The sequence below is a fragment of the Cebus imitator genome, unplaced genomic scaffold (genome assembly GCF_001604975.1).
Source record: "Cebus imitator isolate Cc_AM_T3 unplaced genomic scaffold, Cebus_imitator-1.0 Scaffold1, whole genome shotgun sequence".
In the NCBI taxonomy this organism is placed as follows: domain Eukaryota; kingdom Metazoa; phylum Chordata; class Mammalia; order Primates; family Cebidae; genus Cebus; species Cebus imitator.
In genome coordinates this window covers 16,219,656-16,242,844 of record NW_016107316.1, presented here as the reverse complement: position 1 = coordinate 16,242,844, position 23,189 = coordinate 16,219,656, and the positions used below count along the sequence as shown (strand labels likewise).

Here is a 23,189-nt window from a genome sequence, read left to right as displayed (position 1 = left end):
GTATTATCTGCATATGATAATTTTGTTTCTTTCTCATGTTTGCTTTTTATATTTCAAAATGACTTAATTTTTAGTGTGCTAATGGTACTTTTTTTTTTTTTTGTCTACAGTGACATGAATTTAGTCACTAAAAAAAAATACAACCTGTCATTTAATAGGATTTAAGGCAGGAGAAAGGGGAATATATTAATACTACCTCAGTTTCCTATTTGATCCCAACTGTGAATTTAATTATATAACTTTAAACAATACATTTAAACCTCAATTTACTGATTTATCAGGCATTGCTATTACCAACCCACAGTCATTTATTCTCCCCTTCTTCCCTGAAGATAGAACAGAATTTTTTCAGCTGACCATCCCAAATCACATGACTCCAGGGGTAATCCAGGAGGACTCCAAGTCAGTCTTTGCGAGCCATTGGTTAAGGATGTACATGTGACTCAGTTCTGACTAGTTAGACATGTGAAGTATTTTTTTCCTCCTTTTTCTTTTTTGTCCTTTTTTCTTTTTTGGGGGGGTAGGTGGGGTGGGAAAAGAGCCTTCAGGAAAAAGTTTCCTGGCTTTTGGAAAGTGATACATAGGAAAGAAACAGTCCCTTTTCTTCTGCTAGTTATAGTTTTGTTTGGCTGTGATATCTGTAATCATGGCATGCCAAGGACTGCAGAGCAAAAAGAGAAAGAACCTGGGTCCTTGATGACATTCCTGAATCTCTGAAGTAACCACACGCTTGCCTCCATTTTGGATTGTCAATATTTGGGTCAAAATATTTTCTTCATTGTTTTACTATGCTGAGCTGATCTTTTTTTCTTTCCTTGTGGCTGAAAGCATCTTAACTAAGACACTGACTGAGATTCTTGGTCAGACCTGCTCACAGAAAGCCCTTAAGTGGACACACGGAAAACGCCTAGTACTTGCAGTGTAACTAAAGCTGAGTGACCTACTGCTGAAACAGTAAGAAGTTATGGCTTAGGATGCAAAGAGCAGACCTGGATATGTGGCTCATTAGGTAGCAGAGTTACTGTCTTATGTGGCAGTAGAAGTTGTTTTTCTGTATAGACATATCTGAGGCATATAACATAGTAAGCCCCAAATTCTGTGGTTTTTCAGCTTGGTGGATACTTTATTGGGCTACCAAGACCATCAAACTCTGGATAGGCATCCATGAGATTTAAAGGAAGCAAAGAGCAGCAACTTTCACCTACTTGCATCTTATTCTCATACCTTTGCAGGGCTTCTCTGCTTATCAGCTATTTTAGGCGCAAATAGAAGCCAAAACAACTTTTTTTCTGAACCAAGCATGAATCATCATTCCATTCATTCATGAACCTAACACAGACCATTGGTCTGGCCTTGCTCACTGACCCTTTAATATTAGGCAGTATTTACAGAACTTTACGTTGTAAAATGAGAAACCAGAACATCTATACTTTCCATTTACTTTTTTGGTTTAGCCCTTAATCACATACTGCTTGGAGTATCATTTAACTTTTCAGGTATGTAGTCAAAATAGTCAAGCAGTTGCCTGTTTCTTTAATTCCTTGTATTGCTTATAGTATCTAGTATAGTCCCCTTACATAATGTTCTATGAAAAATTAAACAGGGAAAATATTAAGCATTTTTTATTCTGGTGCCCTCTATCTAAAGATGAATGGAAAGCTACAAGAAGTAGTTTATCTTCAATTAATATCTCAGAACATTTATGATTCCTTCTTTTTGTTTCTCTTTTCCTCTTTCTTCCTTTAATTCTTCTTTGAATCCTTTATTCTATCCTAGCATTAAAAAATTATTCCTTTTATTTTTATTCTATCATTTAAAAATTTTTCCCTTTCTCAGCCCTCCCTTTCTCTTCCTCTCTTTCATAATCTCCTTTTTTAAAGCAGAATGGAAGCATATTTTATATCACCTATTATGTTTTTTAAATTTAACTTTATAACAATAGCTAGTATTTATCAACTGCTACAATATGCCAGGCATTGTGCTACAAACTTTACATGTTTTATCTCATTTATTCCACACAATCATCAGTGAGGCAAAGGAATTCTTTATTAGATTCTTTTTATAGATGAGGAATTAGGGGCTTTAAAAGGGAAACCATTTGATTAAGTCAATCCACCTAACTTTAGAACTGGGACTTGAAACTGGAACTAACTCTTAAAACCATTATATCACACTGCCTTTCCAGTATAATTTATCTCCTTCTTTTTCTTCCTTCCAGAATTAGTCTCTAGGGAACTTCTTTAAATAATTTTATAAAAATTAAAAGCAATATACAAATATGTGTTTAGAAACTATACGATTCATAACAAGAAGCAACAGTCTACAGCACTGGTCCCCCTTCCCACAGCAGACTTTTTTTTTTTTTTTTTTTTTTTGAGACAGAGTCTCCCTTTTTCACCCAGGCTGGATTGCAATGGGAGCGATCGTGGCTTGCTGCAACCTCCACCTTCTGGGTTCAAGCGATTCTCCTGCCTCAGCCTCTCAAGTAGCTGAGATTACAGACACGTGCTACCATGCCCAGTTAATTTTTTTGTTTGTTTGTTTGTATTTTTAGTAGAAACGGGGTTTCATCATGTTGGCCAGGCTGGTCTCGAATCCTGACCTCAAGTAATCCACCCACCTTGGCCTCCCAAAGTGCTGGGATTACAGACGTGAGCCACCACGCCTGGCCCACAGCAGACATTTTTAACTGTTTGTGCTTGTGGTCCTTAATGATTATCTCCATATCTGTTGCTTATACAGTCTTAAATATTTATGCCACTATGCCTACTCATTTCCTGTCATGAGAAATAAATTTAACTCACTCACAACTCCCAGACCCTAAACTATCCTTTTCTTCAAATAACATCACTAGGCATCAATACCTCTAACCTCAAACAACACTTTATTTTCTGTTCCAACAATCATAAACAGTATCTCTTGATGCTCTACTTTGTAAATTAAGCTATATTTCTCTTGATTAATTTAAAACTTGTATGAGGTTCATCTTAAATAGTTTGTATCTCAAAAAATAAAAATTAAATTGTCTTTAAGTTGAAGGTCTCAGAGTAATTTATTAGGCGCCTACTGTCTTTTTATTTTTTTGAGACGCAGTTTCACTTGTTGCCCAGGCTGGAGTGCAATGGCGCGATCTCGGCTCACTGCAACCTCTACCTCCCAGGTTCAAGCGATTCTCCTGCCTCAGCCTCCTAAGTAGCTGGGATTACAGGCATGTACCACCATGCTTGGCTAATTTTGTATTTTTAGTAGAAACAGGGTTTCTCCATGTTGGTCAGTCTGGTCTTGAACTCCCAAACTCAGGTGATCTGCCCACCTCGGCTTCCCAAAGTGTTGGGATTACAGGCGTGAGCCACTGCGCCTGGCCTAAAAGCCTACTGTCTTTAACTGAATGAAAGGTCCCTTATCCCTTTCCTAAGAGACCAAAGATAGCTCTTTAAGTCTTTCATGAAGGTTCTAGGAGTGGACTTGACATTTTTATTGTAGCAATGGGGCTATCTTGCTGAGAAATTTGGTACATACCTTTAAAAAGTATCCACTGCTAAACAAGAGTGCTCACCTGTTGCTGTCCCTGTAATCGTTGTTGTAGTTGAAGTCGAAGCTGGTTAGGTGCAGCCGGAGGTCTGTTTAGAGTTTGCCTCGGTTGCATGCCCATGCCAGGAGAAAAAGCACCTCGGGGAGGTGTTACTTGAACAGGCATAGTCCCCAGTGAAGGTTTTTGCCTGACCATGCCTTGGAAAGGGCTAGGGAGATTGGCAGTAGGAGAAGGAGAAGAGTAAGACTGGGAATAAAGGCTGGGTCTTTCTTCCATCATCAAAGGTGGTGTTGCTTGTTGTGGTGGAAATCTCTCTGATAATACATCTAATCCACCCCCCTGTTAGAAAAGAAGCCAGAATATTTTACAAATAAATTTTTGCCAATAAGTGACATGCTTCTGTATTTCTAGAAAGTATCATCATATATTCATTCTGAATTCATGCTCTCCAGAAGTTTACTACCTAAAGAAATCATTTATAAAAGCTACTTTTGAAATGGAATAATAGACTAGCTGAGATATTTAAAATCGTAGAAGAGATGACAATATGGTTAAAATAAAGGCTCCACATCAATGAAATAAAACTAAAAGGTTTGAAAAAAAACTTCATTGCAAAGCCTAAGAATCAATAAACTTTACCTTTAATAGCTTACTATAAGAAGTAGATTTAAAGGAGGGATCAAGCAGGCATTTTTCTATCTCAGATATAAAATTCATGCCTTTATTTAAAAAAAAAATCCACAGCTGATGTAACAGAAAGCTGTAGAGTTATGGTTTCCAAATGTTTTAACTATTACCCACTGTAAGAAATATAAATTGTGACTTATTTGTGTGTGTGTGTGTGTGTGTGTGTGTGTGTGTGTGGAGCTGAAAGGAGTTTCATAAAACATGACTCCTTTTAATGGGCTATGCACTCTTATACTTAGTATTCTACACTATTCTACTTCATTTAAAAATGCTGGTGAAGATACACTAAAATTATTTTATCATCCTATAGTCTAAAAAAGGCTAACCTGGAAGTTGGAATATCAAGGAATATACAGGCAGAAGACAAGCGTGAATGAAGAATAAATTAAGCTGTAAAATGAGAAGTGATGCATAAATCTGGAGTTTATTCTAGCTGGAGCTTGCAATATTCTGTTTCACGGTGAAAAGCTAAGACTTATTTGTAATTCTAATTATTGTAATATTTTTTCTTTAAAAAACACTACTACATATTTTGATAAGTTTCAAAAGGGGTAAATTATAAAACAGCTAAAGCACAGTGGGCAGAGTATTTTAAAATCTTGCTTAAAATAATTTTCTAGTTTCCTAGGGCTGCATCAGTTAAATTATGTTGACTTTAATAAATACCTGAACAAGTTTGTCAATTCCCAGAGCTCTGTCTAGTTCAGCTAGCTCAGTTTCATCTTTGCCACTAAGGAAGGATACCAGCTGTTCAAGAAGAGCCTTCTCATCATTTCTCCCTTCTACTGTTGTGGGTGGACAGAGAAGCTCATCTAATTGTGAGCTAATACACTGGCTGCAGGATTAAAAAACAGGAAAGTTTCAGACTGACATAGCAAATAATTTATTTAATCTTTCTATACATATATATGTGCAAATTTGGCTTGAATATATTTTTCATTTTTTTATCAATCACTGAACTTTGTTTCCATATTCTTCATGTTACAGAAATGCCTGAAAAATTAACCAAACATAGTTAAGAAAGAGGAAACAACTTATAATAAAAGTAAAAAAAAAAGAAAATCAGTCAAAACTCAGAAAGAATCATTTAGCTCATACTCAGATTTATTCTACTTATTCTATTTATCTATTTTATGAATGCCATTGTTGATAACTGAACTACAATCAAAACAGTATATATTACATTACTTAACTTTCAAAGATGATCAAATCATCTTGATTGTTAACCTGACATGATTACCATTTACAAAAGAAAGAAAACTGGAAAAATGAAGTATGCCAGGTGTTAAGCTATAAAACAAATTATTCATTGATTACATGTAGGAAACATATAGCCTAATCCAAACTGATACTAACTGATAGATAAAACAGAAATATATACAAAATAATACTAATCCTAATAACACTAGTGTAATAATACAATTATAAGCACTCTTCCTCTGGGAAGGTAAGTGGGAATACAGTTCATATTTAAGGCGCTAAACCACAATCAACACTTTCTAGACATCCTGTGGTTGACAGGTATGAGACGTGCTCTGTGTTATGGAATATGGTTGCCTGTGGGGAGTAAGAAATTCAATTCTAATCAAGACATGACACTGAGTAGATGTAAAAAGTATACTTTCCTTTCTTATAACTTCTTGCACCAAATGAAGAGAAATGCTGGACAAAATCATGATACAAGTAAAAGTTCAAGAGCAATATAATTATTGTACTGAGGCCAATTCATCCACGGGTCCCAGATACATTATGGTAATCAATTAAAGTAATACATGAAATATAAAACAATAGCTACATATTATATCAATCTCTTGGTGATTACAAAGTATCCTTGTGGTCATGCAGTCAATAAATTTGTTTAATTCAGTATCTTTCCCTCTCCCAACTTTTTTTTTTTTTGAGATGGAGTTTCTCTCTTGTTGTCCAGGCTGGAATGCAATGGAGCAATCTTGGCTCACTGTAACACCCGCCTCCCGGGTTCAAGCAATTCTCCTGCCTCAGCTTCCTGAGTAGCTGGGATTACAGGCTCGTGCCACCATGCCCAGCTAAGTTTTTGTATTTTTAGTAGAGATGGAGTTTCACCACGTTCGCCAGGCTAGTCTCAAACTCCTGACCTCAGGTGATCCATCTGCATTGGCCTCCCAAAGTGTTGGGATTACAGGCTTGAGCCACCTCGCCAGGCCCACTTTTTTGTTTACTAAACATTTACATCTATTAACATCTCACAAAATACCATTGTAGACTGAAATCTACTTTGGAAAAAATAGTCTTTTGTTTATAAGTTGGTATCTGATACCTTACAAAACAAAAAATGTATTACTTACTCTTCTGATTTATTCTGATTTATAGCTGTCACTGTATTATTTGTCCATGGAATCTGATCGCCTGTTCCTGGTTGTCCAAATTGGTTATCAATTGCTTCCAATTCCAGCTCAGGTAATCCTGATTGAAGAAGAAAAGGTAAGAAGTCATTATCTCAGTGGAAGATAAAATGATAGTATTTTTCAAAAATAAGATATTGTAGAGTGAGATTTCCCCTTTAAAATATTACTTCAATAATACAAAGTTCACTTATTTAGCAGTTTAAACCATCTAGTGTGACCACACAATACAAAATAAATGAGAAAGTGAAAAAAGATTCCTGAATCAAGGAAAATCTGATACTAAAGTTTGTACATAGGTTAATGTTATCCAGAATCACTCAGGACATTGTAAGAAATTATTTGTTTTAAAGATAAATTTAACAATTTTGGTTAACTGCTTTTCTGTCAGTGTATTAGAATATGCTATAAGTAGTGTAGTGTCATCTCCATGAAATGAGAATGGTGAGCAAAAGATAAAATACATTCTATAAGAGGCAGGAACAGAAACTAGAATTTGAGGCCATGTAGCAAATGAACACAGCTCTACAGTTGCTAATCTTAGAATATAGATGTACAATAACAGTATAAGAACTAAGACTTATAAGGATGGCTCAATGAAAAAAGAAGTTGACTTATGTTTTGTAATTGAAGAAAACAGTATATGCATTTTAGAAAGTTTTTTTGTAAGGCTTTTTTGGAAACCTTTATGATCATCTCTACACTATTTATACTAGAAAAAATGTATAAATAACCTAAATTCCAGAAATTTAGGGACTGATTAATGAATTATGGCATAGATCTTGACAATGTGCTGTTAAATGAAAAAAAAAGAAAGCATATTCCAAAACATTATTTTCAGGATGACTCTGTTTTTATAAACCATTTCATATATATTAATACAAAAAATTCTGGGAGGATATATATACACACACACATACACACACTTTAGGACCACTTTAGGTAGTGAGATTAAAGGCTACTTTTCTATGATGGCTATTTGTAATTTCTAAAATGAATATATATTAATTCATCATTGTTATGGGCTGAATTGTACCCACTCCCACCAAATTAATATGCTGAAGCCCTAACCCCTGGTATCTCAGAATGTGACTATATTTGGAGACAGGGCCTTTAAAAAGGTAACTAAGTCAAATGGGTCTTTACAGTGGGCCCTAATCTACTATGACTAGTGTCTTTACACTAGGAGGAGATTAGGAGAAAGATAATACAGACAGAGGGACAACCTGACACAGAGAGAAGAGGGCCATGTCCAAGTGAAGAAAAGACACCTTAGAAGAAACCAAAACCACTTCAGGCTTCCAGAATTGTGAGAAAATAAATTTCTATTGTTTAAGCCACCTAGTCTGTGGTATTTTGTTAGAGTAGCCCACATAAAATCTTTTTTTAAAAAACTAAAATAGGTTTGGAGTTTAAAGGGAAAGCTTATTGAGGTAGAATTCCTCATTCGAATGAATGAAGAATAAGTAGATCTAAGGATGCCTCACAAAATATACTTAATACTAGTTACTGAACATGATTACATAATACATGCAAGGCTCATTTTTAAGTGAAAGATATTCAATATTTAGTATAAGGAGAAATAGAAGTTACATAAACATGTTTACTTTTAAATGTATATAATTATAGCTTTCAATTAACCTCATCTCTATCATGACAAATAATAGAGAAAATTCTGTAGGATTCTGAAAAACACAACAAACAAAAACAACCAAACTAAAACAGCAACAACAAAATGGGAAATAATCACTTAGTTCCTGTCATTATTTAAATCAGAAATTTGGTCAAAGATTGTCTAAAGCTGTCCTATTGCTCTGCTCTACATGTTAATTCCTCAATCTTATTTCCTTTAAGAAATCTAGTCTTTATTATTATAACCAAAATTAATTATATTTAAAAGTCTAAGAAAATTTACATGGCTGTCCACTATCAATACTAAGTTTTACAAGATAGACTATTTGACTCAATAATAGGACCAGTATCTCATTTTACTGGTCTTGATGAAAAAATGTTAAAAAAATAAGTGGATAAAATATTTTCAAAATAAGATTCATATGCTGAGTTTGGTGACTAAGAAAACAAAAATAAACAAAAAAAAACCTATACAAAAATAAAATGTTGATTCAATAAAAAGTTTTGTTTGGATAGATGGTATGCTTAAAAGAAGATTGCTTTTATTCTGAAAGTTATTTCTGCCTTTTGTGACTTCCTTTAGAAACTGCCTTCTGTAAAAAATGTGAAGGTTTGCTTCACATTATTTCTTTTAGGAAATACACAGGCTCTCTCTCTTTGGCCAAAGAATAAATGTAATATTTCTGGTTATGTTTGTGATACAAACATGAGTAAGTATACATATAATACAAGACAATACAGTCATTTCTGCTGGAAATAGGCAGCTGAAGTAGGGGTAGAAAACAATCCCTAGGGATCCCCGATCAAGCTATTAACATTTGTTATCATCTTTGTAAAGGGTTCAACATCATACTCTCTCCATTTAAAATATGGCTAAAAGGGACACTGAACCCAACACCCACCCCCCCAAAAAAAACCCTTACATTATGAAATAATTAAAAAATTTCTGTCACTTCCAAGATTAGGCTATAGAAAAAAAATATTCTGTACATCAAGTAGAGAGCATTTTGTTAACCATGAGGGTGGCTTTTGCACATTTTACTTTTCTAACAGTTGATTTAGTATCTACTGATTCTGATATTCACAGTTAATTTTCTTCAGCTGTTGCTAAGGAAGTTTCTGATTTAGTTTTATGTTACATTTGGCAGTAACTGTACAGCAGTTACAGTGTTTTAGTTTTTTCAAAACATGATGTAGACAAAGAACCGATTTTTCTATATAAAAAATTCTATAATTCAACAGGATAAAAACCCAATAAAACAATAGGTAGAGAACATGAACATAAATGAATATATAAAATCATTAAAACATGATCTAATCCACAATAAAAGAAATATAGATTAAAATGACATTGAGATACCTAAAAAAATAAAACCATCAGATTGGCAAAAAAGAGAAAGAACATAATTCATGTATTGTCAAGGGTATGCAGAAATGGAAACATCATCAGTTAGGGCGTAAGCTGATATAATTGCTGGAAAGGACTACTTGGCAATATCTATCTTTTGACCCAGTAATTCTATTCAGAACTTGTATTTCAGATATACTCTCACATGTAGTAAATTATCTCTACATAAGATTATTCATTACAGCTTTGTGATAGCAAAAGATGCCTATCAGGCAACTGGTTAATTCTGGTACAACTGTAAAAAGCTGTACAGCTATAAAAAAGAATAAAGACGCTCTATATGTACTGATATAGAATGACATCCATAGAACATTAAGTGAAAAAAGGACTAAGATACTGAACAGTTAATGTGGATAGTATGACACTATTTGTATTTTAAAAAAGGAAGTCTATATACGTAATTTTTGAAGGTACAAAAAAAACAATACTGCTAGGAAAGAGATTTTTAATTATATATTTTAAAAACATTTTTGAATGTTGAATCGTGAATATCTTAATTACTAAAAAAAACCCAAAAAACAAAAAACCATGATATGTAACCTCAAAGAATTTTTTTTTGAGACAGGGTCTCACTGTCACCCAGGCTGGAGTACAGTGGCATGACTTTGGCTCACTGTAAGCTCCATCTCCTGGGGCTCAAGTGGTCCTCCTGCCTCAGCTCCCCAAGTATCTGGAACTACAGTTGCATACCACCATGCCTGGCCAATTTTTGTATTTTTTGTAGAGAAGGGGTTTCACCATGTTGCCCAGGTTAAAGAGTGGATCTTTTTAAGTAATGAAAATGTTGAATGTCAAAATCATGATTTTTATAATTACACAATATTTTTTATGTACTACAAATAACTAAGATTAAAAAAAAATCCTGGAATGTATATGTTCACAGAACACAAAAACGACGGCCTCATACGGTCATTCACTTATTCCAGTGATGTCAATGCTTAAATATTTTTGGAATTCTTCAGGATCTATCTTGACCAGTCCACATGTCCTTCAAGAAATTAAATTTCCTCATAGGTACACTGAATTTTAGCTTTTGATTTAAGAAAAGAGCATTATTCTTTTTAGATCAAAATATTTGGTTACAAGTAACTCCGGAAATTTTCAAAAGCAAAATCCACTTTTAAATAATAGGGATTTGAAGACAGTCAAAAGAATAAAAGGTTTTGAAGGTACTGCCAAAGAGGGATGTGGTATACATTCTGATCAACAACACCCTCACAACAGCTGTCGCCATTGAAAAAGCAATATTTACCTGGATGTGCTCTGGTAGAACATTTCTAACAAAAATATTTCAATCACTTGGCCACACTGCCTGGGTGTGGGTATGTGCATATAAATAGCATGTTTTGAAACCAGGTGGATTGAGATTTAAATCCTGGTTATTCTGCAAATATTAGCAATATTAATTTGGGCAAGTTTTTGTATGTGTTTATGTGTATATGTGTTTTCCTTTTCTCTGGACATTTGTTTTGTCATTTGTAAACAGACCTAAGGAGATTTATGATTCAATGTGGGATATTTATCATTTATGTTTTATTCTCCCTTCAAAACCATCACCGAAATAACTGAAGAAAGAAAAGAGGGGAATACAAATTCTGCCTTCTGAAGGAAAGGCAGAAGAAATTTTCGTGGCAGCAGACTAAAACAAGAAAGAATTTCTGAAAGATAAAACACAGAGGGAAACAAACCAATTGTGAAACTTCAACTAAACTAAAACACTTGCAACAGAAGAAAGAGATTTTCTACAGAGGGTAATATTCTCAGAACACCAGAACAACTCCAGGCTCAGTGGTCATTTGAGCAAATAAAGAAACAGGCCATGGGCAATTGCTAGGATAATTATGGATGACTGAACAGCTGCTGCCAGGCCATTGCTCTGAATGCAGCTGACTCTGGCATCTGTCCATGGGATTACAAATGTGAACATATGACTCAAAATGGGAGTTCTGCCCAGGGAATCTCCCAAAGGGGGTGCTAGGGCTGCCACAAGGGGTTTCCCCCCCTCCAAGGCCTATTCCCTCACAACAACTGAAAAGTAGGACTCCTACAATCAGAGCCTACATACACTGCCAGGGGAAAAGGGCTTCTCATTTTAGCTAAAGAAATACACTAGCTATCAACATTTTTAAGTTCTAGATATTTTTCAATATATACGGAGAGACAGTCAAAATTCACCAAACATTCAAGAAAAGTCAACAGTAGGAAGAAAGCAACTTTAATGAAGAAAGTAATGTTGAAGAAAAAAGGATTAGCATAGAAAATGAGTACAATAAATATCATCATATGGATTAAAAAGTCTATTGTATCCATAAAAAAGTAATAGACTCCTAAGAAAAAGAATGTTTAAAAATCGTAAAATTATAGCTATGATGAAATGATTTCAACAGATGGACTGAAGAGCACAGGGGACATAGTTGAAGATTTAGTTTTGATCTGAATAACTGAGCTCAGAGATCCTCTCAGAATACAGTGCAAAATGGCAACGAAAAGAAAAGTATAACCAAAAAGATAAGTATCATGGGGGACAGAGCCATTAGTTCTAACTGTGTATCTCAGGTGGTGAAGGAGCAGGATAATTAAACTATCCTACGCAAGTTATTTGTACTTGACACAGTTCAGCTAAGATTGAAGACTAAAGTAAGGAAAGGTGCTTGATTTTCCTGGGTGGGCACAAGCTTAAGATGTGGGCCAATCAATAATAGACTCTGGCTCTCTAGTAAGAAATAGTGACAGACAATTTAGAGGTAAAAGTGAGGTACAGAATTAGAAGTGATTCTTTTCTTCTTCTCTTTATACGCTATCATATTTTTGTTCCCATCTTCTTTTTCTTTCTTTTTCCTTCTGCAATTCTTAATTTTTTCCTTTCTCATACCCAACTTGTTTCCTTAACCTTATGGCCCCTGACTTCTCTTATCTTTCCAGTCTGTAACTACACATTGTAGACTAGTTGTCTGCATCTATTGACCTCCCCCATATCTACCTTGGCATCTTCCCCTCCATGCTCTTGGCCTTTGCAAACGTATCAGCACAAGGTGAAACAGATTCTGGCCTATTTACATACTTTTACTTATGAAGCTGTACTCAAGGGAGAAAAAAGCTATTTGCCTCAATACAGACTATGAAGGAAAATACCCCACTTTCACAACTTGCAATGCTAGCTGATACTTTCTATTTCTATTAACTCAAGTTTTTATCAAGTTAACAAACATACATAATTTTATAAGTCAGAACCAAAGGGCCCATAATGAATAATAGCAGTTTCTTGCCTCACCCCTTCCAGTTACTTAGCTCCCTCCTTCTCAATAGAAGCAACCATTTGCAACTCTTAAAACTGTTTTCTTTGGCATCTGCCTATTTACTTCTAAATACACATATACTGCTATTTCTTGATATCTCAATTTTAGATTTACTGACTTCCCATTATTATAGATGAGGTCTTAGCTCTTCCATATGTACCTCTCTTACTACCATCCTGGCTCCCAATTCCCTAACAGGTCATAGTTTTTTATAAAATCAAAAATTAATATTTTGATTCTAATGATTATGCAAATATTACTCACTGCTAAGTCAAATTGTGTACTTTATTCAAGCCTCCTTTCTTGTGGCCATTCTTTCTTTTTTCTGGAGTTAATAATTTTCTTATTTTTTCATTTGTCTGCTGTTCTAGTAGAATTTATCACGTTTCAACATTTTGAAGTAAATCTATCAATAATATTATCTATAAACTCAAGGACATCAATTCATTTCTTCCCTGAAGGTCTCTTTTCTGGAGGACTCGCCAGGCCCCTGGTTCAATATGCATTAGTTGTTCCCTAATCTTGTTGATCAGCTGTCATTCCTGGGCTTCCTTTCAGATCCTTTGCTTCCTCTGTCTCTTTTGGTTTTGCCTCTTTTGGTTTTCTCCTGTTTGTTTACGTACACCCTCCAGGACTTTTCCTAGAATAGGTGAATATACCAAGCAAATATCTGAGGCCTTTTATATCTGAAAATGCCTTTATTCTATCTTTACAACTATCAGAAATGTGAAACCTAATTATTGGCCAGAAATCATTCTAATCTCAGGTATTTCTAAATTAAACTTTATTAATATATAATTTACACACAATAAAATGCACCCATTTTAAGTTCAACAAATTTTAAGAAAGGTATAAATCCAGCACCTTCCATTCAAATCAAGAAAACAGAATATTTCTATCACCTCTAAAATTTCCTTCATGTTCCTTGGCTGTCAATCTTCCCTAACTCTGGCAAACAACGATCAGACTTCTATTACTACAGATTAGACTTGCCTATTTGAGAGCTTAAAAAAATCTGAATATATATGGCTGTTTTCACTTAGCATGTTTCCAAATCCCATGTAATAGTACTATAGTTCCTTCCTTTTCATTGCTGAGCAGTGTTTCATTTTATGAATACACCATTTACTTATTGATGGACATTTAGTTTGTTCCAGTTTGGGGCTAATTTTTTTTGACAGAGTCTCACTTTGTAGTCCAGGGTTGAGTGCAGTGGCACGATCTTGGCTCACTGCAACCTCCACCTCCCAGGTTCAAGTGATTTTCGTGCCTCAGCCTCCCTAGAAGCTGTGATTACAGGTGCCAGCCACCACATCCAGCTATTGATAAATATCTAAAAGTTGGATTGCTGGGTCATATAGTAAATGTATGATTAATTTTATGAGAAACTGCCGAACAATTTTCCAAATCTGCTATACCATTTTACATTCTATTAGCAATGTAAAAGTTCAAATTGTTCCACATCCTTGCCATCATTTGGTATTGTCAGTTTTTAAAATTTTGGGCATTCTAATGGGTGTGCAGTGGTACTGCATTGCAGTTTTAGTTTGCATTTCCTTGATGATTAAAGATGTTAATTATCTTGGCCGCGAGTGCTGGCTCACGCCTGTAATCCCAGCACTTTGGGAGGCTGAGGCGGGTGAAATCACTTGAGGCCAGGAGTTCTAGACCAGCCTGGCCAACATGGAGAAACCCTGTCTTTACTGAAAATACAAAAACATTATCTGGGCATGGTGGCGCACACCTGTAATCCCAGCTACTCAGGAAGCTGACGCACAAGAATTGCTTGAACTTGAGAGGTGGAGGTGGAGGTTGCACTGAGTGGAGATCGTGCCACTGCACTCAAGCCTGGGCAACAGAAGACTCAAAAAAAAAAAAAAAAAAGCTATTAACCATCTTCTCATGTCTTGATTTGCCATTTTCACATCTTCCTTTGTGAAATGTCGTTAAAAATCCTTTGCCCACTGTTTAGACTGGACAGTTTTTCCTACTATTGCATTAGTGTGGTACATTTGTTAGAATTGATAAGCCAATATGAAAACATTATTATTAATGACTTTGTGTTGTTCATTCCGTAGCTTTTGTTATTTTGACCAATAGATAATGACAGAATAAATACATGTCATTGTGCAAACATAATTTATATATATATAAATGTATATGTCTATATACATTTATTTATATATACATGATATGAACACAGGGGATTTTTAGGTATGATACTTATGTAAAATCCCATGTTCTCCTTTTTGGCAAATCCTTGCCTTTGGCAACCACTGACAACAAACCCCTGGCAACTGCTGATCTTTTGACTATCTCCACAGTTTTGCCTTTTCCAGAATACAGTTGGAATTATACAGGATGTAACCTTTTCAGATTGGCTTCTTCTCAGCAATGTCTTTTCATGGCTTGATAGCTTCCAAGTTTTGGCAATTATGGATAAAGCTGCCATAAACATTCATGTGCAGGTTTTTGTGTGAACATAAGTTTTCAATTCATTTGGGTAAATATCAAGGAGTGTGATTGCTGGATCATATGGTAAGAGTATGTTTAGTTTTGTAAGAAACTGCCAAAATGTCTTCCAAAGTGGCTGTACCATTTTGCATTCTCACCAGCAACGAGGGTTCCTGTTGCTCTACATCCTCGCCAGCATACTGTTGTTTTAATTTGCAATTTTCTAATGACACATGAGTTGGGCATCTTTTCATATGCTTATTTACCATCTGTATATCTTCTTTGGTTAGGTGTCTGTTCAGATCTTTTGCCCATTTTTAAATTGAGTTGCTTGTTTTCTTATTGTTTCATTTGAAGAGTTCTTTGTTTATTTCAGGTACCACTCCTTTATATCAGATATGTGTTTTACAATGTGAGTTAGGAAATACTTTCTTTGCTTCTATTTTTTGGAAGAGATTATAGAGAATACAATTTCTTCCTTAAATGTTTGGTAGAATTACCAGTGAACCCATCTAGGTTTAGTCTAGTGATTTGTTTTGAAAGGTTATTAATTATTGATTCATTTTCTTTCAAGAGGTAGGTCTTTAAAGAGCAGAAGATTTAACATTTAATGAAGTCTAATGTAGCAATTTTTTCTTTCATAATTAGTATTTTTTGTGTCCTACCAAAAACATTTGTCTATGTCAATGACATATTTTTTTGTTGGAAAGCTTTATAGTTTTAACTTTTATATTTAGGCCTATGATCAACTCAAAATAAGTTCACTTTTTGTGTGTGTATGGAATGAGGAGAAGGGTTGAGGTTCGTTTTTTTCTACATGGTTGTTCAGTTGTTATATCACCATGTATTGAAATGACTATTCTTTGTTTAATTACTTTGGTGTCTTTGTTAAAAATCAATTTGCCATAGAAATGTGGGTCTGTTTCTGGACTCTCCATTCTTTTGCATTGATCTATATGTCTGTTTTTATTACAAAATCACATCATCTTGATGACTGCTGCTTTATAAAAGTCTTAAAATCAAGTAATATAAATACTCGAAAGTTTTCTTTCTTTTCTTTTTTTTGAAGTGGTTTTGGTTATTCCTGGAACTTTGCATTCTCATATACATTTTAGAAAAAGCTTGTCAAGTTTTACTAAAAATGCCTGCTGGGATTTTTATTGGGATTACATTAAATTTACATGGGTCAATTTTGGAATAATTGACATCTTGACAAAATTATGTTTTATAATCCATGAAAATGGTATATCACTCCATTTATTTGGCCCCTCTAATTTCTCTCAGCAAAGTAGTTTTCAGTGTAGAGTGTTGTAGATATTATTCCATCTAAAATTTATGTCTTAACATTTTATGTATTTTGTAAATTGCTTTTTCTATATCATTATCCAATTGTATGTGACTGGTATATAGAAATACAATTGATTTTTTAAAATACTGAGTACACATATTGTGACTTTGCTAAGTTCATTTAGTTCATTAGAAAAGTAGCTTTTCCTCTCACTTCTTTAGGATTTTCTACATACAGGACACTTACAGAATATTTTTCTATTAACAAATACACTTTTAACTTTAGCCTCTAGCCTCAAATAATATACTATTTAATATAAACAGTATTGTTTCATTTACTCTACCCCATCTGTTGTACTATTACTGTCATACATTTTTCTTCTACATATTAAATATATAATTGTTATTCTTTTTGCTTTAAACAGTTATTTTTCATTTAAAGAAATTAAAAAACAAGAAAAAAGAATTTTCCATTTATTCACATCTTTCTTATCTGGCTCTCTTATTACGTTCCATAGGTTAGAGTTTCCATCTGGATTCATTTTATTTTAGCCTGAACAATAGTGTAATCTGCTGGTGACAAATTTTCTCAGTGTGGTTTGTCCGAAAACATCTTTATTTCACCTGCATTTCTGAATGATAATGGATATAGAAAGTCAGTTGTTTTCTTATCTTTGTGTATTTTATATCATTTTCTATCTTTTTTCATCTCTGAAATAATGTGTCATTTTTCTGATTGGTTTCATGATTTTTGTTTCAGCAATTTGATTATGATATGGCTTACAGTAGTTTTATTTGTGTTTATTTTGCTTGGGATTCATTAAACTCTTGGATTTGTAGGTTTATAAATTTCCACAAATTTGTAAATATTTTGGCCATTATTTTTTCAAAAATTTCATTTCCTCCCCTTCTTCCATAATTATGTATTGTTTGTATATTATGTGTATATTAGACTGCTTTGTATTATTTCACAGGTGACTGAGATCTTCGATACTTTTGTGATACTTTTTTTCTCCTTTAATTTGAATAGTTTCTAATACTACATCATGTTTATTGCTCTTTTTTTTCTGCAGTGTCTAGGAGGCCCCTCCCACAAATTTTTCATTTTAAATGTTGTATTTTTCAGCTCTACCAGCTCCTTTTGGCTCTTTTGTTTGTAGTTTATATCTCTTCTCTCATTATGCTCATGTTTTCATTTAAGTTCTTAAACTTATTTAGAATAGCCATTTTCAAGTCTTTCCATTAATTCTAACACCTCTGTCATTTCTGGATCTGTTTCTAATAGCCGATTTTGTCTGGGTATGGGTCATGGTTTCTTGCTACATCATACGTCTATTAATTTTTTTATTATATGTTGGAGATTATGAATATAACATTGTTGAGTGTCTGAATTTTGGTGTCTTCTTTAAAAACAACTGAATACTGTTCTTTCAGACAGTTAATTTACTTGTACATCAGCTTGATCCTTTTGAGGTTTGTTTGTTTTTAAGATGTCAAAGCAAGTCTAGGGTAAATCCACTCTTAAAGTGAGGCCAATTTTATACTAAACGTTCCAGGTGTTCAAGATGGTCTACCAACTCTGATTGGTCACGACTTGAATATCTTCCAATCTTGTGTGAGTTCTCATAGTCATTCAGCTCACTCCTTCCTGATAGTTTTTCTTCCTTGACAAACTTCTTTGCCTCACCTGATAAAATATCCTTGAACACATGCACAGTGTAGTATTCAGCCAAGAATTTAAAAGAACCCTGATTCAGATTTCTGTTGCTCTTTTTCTACATATCCTTCTCCTCTCGGGTACTTTGTTCAGCAAGTTCTAGCTGCCCTAGTCTCACTGAACTCCTATCACTATTTTCTGAGTTTAGTAAAATATCCATGCTTATTTTGGGTTCCTCCTACCTGTACTTGGTTTGGTAAATGTCTTCAAGAAAAAAGCTGACATGACTGTACAGCTCACCTGGCTTGCTTCCCTTCTCAGAGAGATCACAGTCTCACACTGCTTATTATCTATTGTTTTATAAGAATTGTTTAATGTATTTGCTCTTTTTCCTGTTATTTAAAGTAGGAGGACTAGTCCAGTGCCAATTATTGTTGTCACAGTTGAAAGTAGAAGTCCTCTTTCTCAAATTATAAATGTCTTCTAGTTCCAACATTACCTTTAAGAAATTCCTGATTCACTGTATGTAATTAACAACTTCTCTTTGAAAGCTTTTAGAATCTTTTCTTTATCTCTCATGTTCCAGAATGATATGATGACAAGCTTTGGTACAAGTAATTCTTTTTTCCATTTGTGTTGGGTACTTGTTGAAACATTGTAATCTAGAGAATCAAGTCCTTTAGTTAGTTGCAGAAAATTCGCTTATATTTTCTGATAAGTTTCCCCCCTCATTGTTTGTTTGTGTATTTATTTATTTATCTATTTATGTTTTGAGATGGAGTTTTGTTCTTGTTGCCCAGGCTGGAGTGCAATGGTGCAATCGCAGCTCACTGCAACTTCTGCCTCCTGGATTCAAGCGATTCTCCTGCCTCAGCCTCCCAAGTAGCTGCTGGGATTACAGGCGCCCGCCACCACACCTGGCTAAATTTTTGTATTTTTAGTAGAGATGGGGTTTCAGCATGTTGGTGAGGCTGGTCTTGAACTCCTGACCTCAGGTGATCCACCTGCCTCAGCCTCCCAAGTGCTGGGATTACAGGTGTGAGCCACTGCGCCCCGTCTGTCTGTGTAATTCTTAATCATTATTGGCTCTCTGAGGTGGACCTTGTAATTTCCTTAACTTTTTCTTCCCTACCTCCCATTTGTCTTTCTGGGAGCATCTTTTTTTTCTTTCTGGGAGATTTTCTCAGCTGTACCATCTTACATTTCTCTCATTTAAAAAAAATGTTGGATACCTAATTTCCAAGAGTTTTTTCTGTTCTTTGCCCCTTTTTTTTCCCTTTCCATATTTTCAGGGGTAATATATTTTTATCTTCCTAAAATTTCTAGTCGTTTTTTTCTTTTTTAGTCTATGTATTCATTATGTATTTCCATTGCATACTTTTTCTGTTTGTTTCTTTTGCTCCCTTTCAAGCTTCAGAGTTTCCTCAAAGTACTGACGATTCTTGACTGTTCAGCCAAGTGTGTCTGTTCAGTCAGTGTTCTAAAATATGAACTGGGAGTGCTGAGTGCTAGGCTTGTCTCTCCTGGTAGCTTCCATTGTTGGGTGATGAGATAGCAGAATAGCTTTTGTACTTACATACTCACATCCAGACATCTTTCTGCCCATTCAATGTCCCCTGAGAAAATTCTGCCAGTCTCCTATATTGGATGCAGAAGGAGCTAAGGACCCCCAAACCAATCAATATGCAGACTTTCATTTTACCTCTTTTCAGCCCTGCATCTTACTGTTTCCTTAACTGTGACTGATATTACAGTCTAGAGCCTCACTGCTTTAATTAGAATAAACTTTCAAAATCATTTCCTCTAATTCTTATATTGCAGATAAAGAGAATAAGGTTCAAAAAAATGCTCCTCCTTGAGGTAAGACTCTTAATGACCGGAGAATGTGAAATTTGAATCTAGTCTTCTGACTCTTCCTCTAGTACTCTGGTCAGCTAAAATACTGCCTCCAAAAATGTCACAGATGATTCAAGATTATTCTTGGCAGCTGTCTGAAATCTTGGTAAACCATCAGTAATTGGGTCATGACAGCTAAAAGTTCCAGTAGGAGTGAAATAAATGAAATCCCACACCTGATATCATCAGAAGTGGGATAGGACTAAGGTCAGAAATCCAGACTAATTTTGAAAGCAAGCTGATTAGTTTCCTTTAGTTTCAAGGTCATACAATGGAATTCTTACTACTGGTTTTTTCAACATCAAAATGTGACGGCTAAAAAAATCTGACAGTCTTATCTTCATAAATTTAATGTATTAAACTATCAAAGTGTCTCTCAATTAGGAAAATGCCAACTTGGCTTAGAACAATAACATATTGTAACACAGCTGTCTCCTAAGCAACTTCATGGAAAACTCATTCTGTGGTATAACATTTATTACTTGAGAAAAGAAATTCCTTTATCAGGAAAGTTTGAGAAATGTTGGGCAAAAGAAATCTAAACTACTTTCTTCAATACAGAACTTCTCAAAACTGCCAATAGGCATTGAAACATCAATATGAAATGTATGAACATGTAGCACTTGCCCAGTGTATTTTAGCATAGAATCTTTTCTTTCTGCAACTCACAGGATTAGTTTTCAAGGAAGATATCTGGGAAACAATCTGACCCAATATTGTATTTCTGAAAGTCCTGTTACGGGATGTTTGGGATAGGATGACAAAATTATTCTCCTTGACATCAACTGCTCACCTCAACATTAATTACAAAAAGGTAGAGGTTATAATTTAAAATACACATGATGAATGAAGTTCACATGTCTAAATATAGCTACTTTATTATTTATAGTGGCATTAATAAAAAGATATTTCACTCTTAAGCAAAGGATCTGTGTAATACTGGTGAGAGACAGTGTTAATCCACATGATCACTAAATGTTTAAAATGAGGTGTTGTCCTCAAAACATACTATTTAGTCTGGAAGTGGGTCTGGCAGTGGCGGACTGAAGTGAAGCTGGCAGGATCTCCGATTTGATGGTTACACTGGTGACCGCACCATCCATCCTGTCTGTCTCACATAGGCCTGGCAACTGTGCTGCCTTCTCCAGCGTGGGCAGTAACTGATCAAACTGGTCAAGGTCAGCTGTAAACTAAGAATGGAAACCAAAGTTAGAGGAAATATATTCTACACTTTCACCTGAAACAATGTACAAAAAAAGGCTGCTTCTTTAAACTCTATGAATTCAGTGTCTCTTTGAGAGAATAAAGAATGAAGAAATAATTAGAATGATTGGGGCTACTTGGAAATTCCACGAACTAACTATTCCATGGGGGAAAATATTTGGATGCTTCTGATATTCATACACTGCAGGATATAAATAATATACATATAATATTTTTCTACAGTATCTTGGTATAAAAATCTATGTATAAAAAAAGATTGGACTGGAAAAAAGTGTCAGTTCTAATAACGAAGAGCATTGACCCGAGTTTCTGTTTGAGTTAACACAGACCTTTCCAGGTCAGGTGTAGAATCTGGAGCGATGAATTGAAGTGCTCGTAAGGAAACGAAGACCTGTGTAGATGTCTCTTTGGAAGTTGGACATTCGACAAAAAAACAGTGTAAGATGAAAATGGAATCACAAAGGGTAAAATGACTGGCTTAACAGTAGTAGTACTGTGTTATGATAATGGCATTATGGGTGATTTTTTCTTGTCATATTTTTCAAAATTACATAAAATGACGTACTTTAAACTTATACTGATACAACTTTTTTTACGATTTAATAAAGTTTATAAACTTTTCCATAAAGTTAAAGATCTCAGAAAGGTTACTTCCCGCTTAAGGACTTAATGGTATAAGAAACATATCTTTTAGAATAGACAGGGAGTTCCTACATCTGTCTTAGGTTATGTAGAGAAGAAAACTGGCCTTTATTTCACAATATTGCTATACTATGATTTCTTTTTGGGTTTCACTATCTAGTGCAACTAAAATTTTTATTTCTAGAGTATATAAATAGAATTAAATGTGTGTACTTGTTAAATATGACTTCTTTCAAAGTTATATTTCTGAGGTTCAGACACTGCCACATTTAGCAGTAGTCCATTCATTTTTATCGCTGAACAGTGTCCCACTGTATGAATATGTCACAACATAATTATCCATTCTATTGTGATAGATTTTTGAGTTGCTTCCAGTTTTTGGTTGATATGAATAAAGCTGCTATGAACATTTGTGAACACGTCTTTTGTTACACATGTGCAAAAAGCATTAACCATAAAGGAAAAGACTGACAAATTGAACTATATTAAAGTGAAGAACTTCATCAAAAAGTACCAGTAAGAGAAAGAAAAGGTAAGCCTTAGCATTGAAAAGATATCTGTAAATATATGTCCAATAAAAGATTCCTACATAAAGAACTCTTACAAGTCAATAAGCAAAATAAAAACACACTAAAAAATGGTCAAGAGACTAGACTACACAATTTACAAAAGAACATAGCCAAATGACCAATGAATATTTATCAAGAAAATGCAAATTAAATATACGAAAATATCGAAAAATCTAAAATATTGATAATATTATGTGTTAATAAGGATTTGGAGCAACTAGAAAAAATATTCCTATACTAGGAAAACTGGCATTATCTACTGAAAAAGAACATATGCATATCTTATGATCCTGTAGTTCTACTCCTAGGAATCAACTTAACAGAAATATATGCAAATGTGCACAAAACAGATGCACGAACTGTACACAATGGCATTATCTTATAAACCTTTTCCTTTTAAAGAGTGAGAGTTTTAATATACTTATTATTTAATGCTGTTTTCTGCTTAAAAAAACATTAGTTTCACTGTACCAAGAAACATGAGATAGCCTTATCCTCAAAGAACACACATGTAAAAAACCAGT

At 34.4% G+C, this 23,189-nt stretch overlaps 1 protein-coding gene across 5 annotated transcripts in view; it reads right to left on the bottom strand.

The window, feature by feature from the left end:
* The window catches only part of NCOA1 (nuclear receptor coactivator 1), a 274,844-nt gene that overhangs the window by 37,998 nt on the left and 213,657 nt on the right, over positions 1-23,189 (bottom strand). For all 5 annotated transcript variants that reach the window (XM_017526915.2, XM_037737771.1, XM_017526933.2 and 2 more), the window contains 4 exons: positions 21,240-21,420; positions 6,544-6,661; positions 4,886-5,054; positions 3,557-3,871 (listed from right to left, as the gene is read on the bottom strand). In XM_017526915.2, the coding sequence (XP_017382404.1) occupies positions 3,557-3,871; positions 4,886-5,054; positions 6,544-6,661; positions 21,240-21,420 (783 nt within the window). The remainder of the gene's footprint in view (positions 1-3,556; positions 3,872-4,885; positions 5,055-6,543; positions 6,662-21,239; positions 21,421-23,189) is intronic.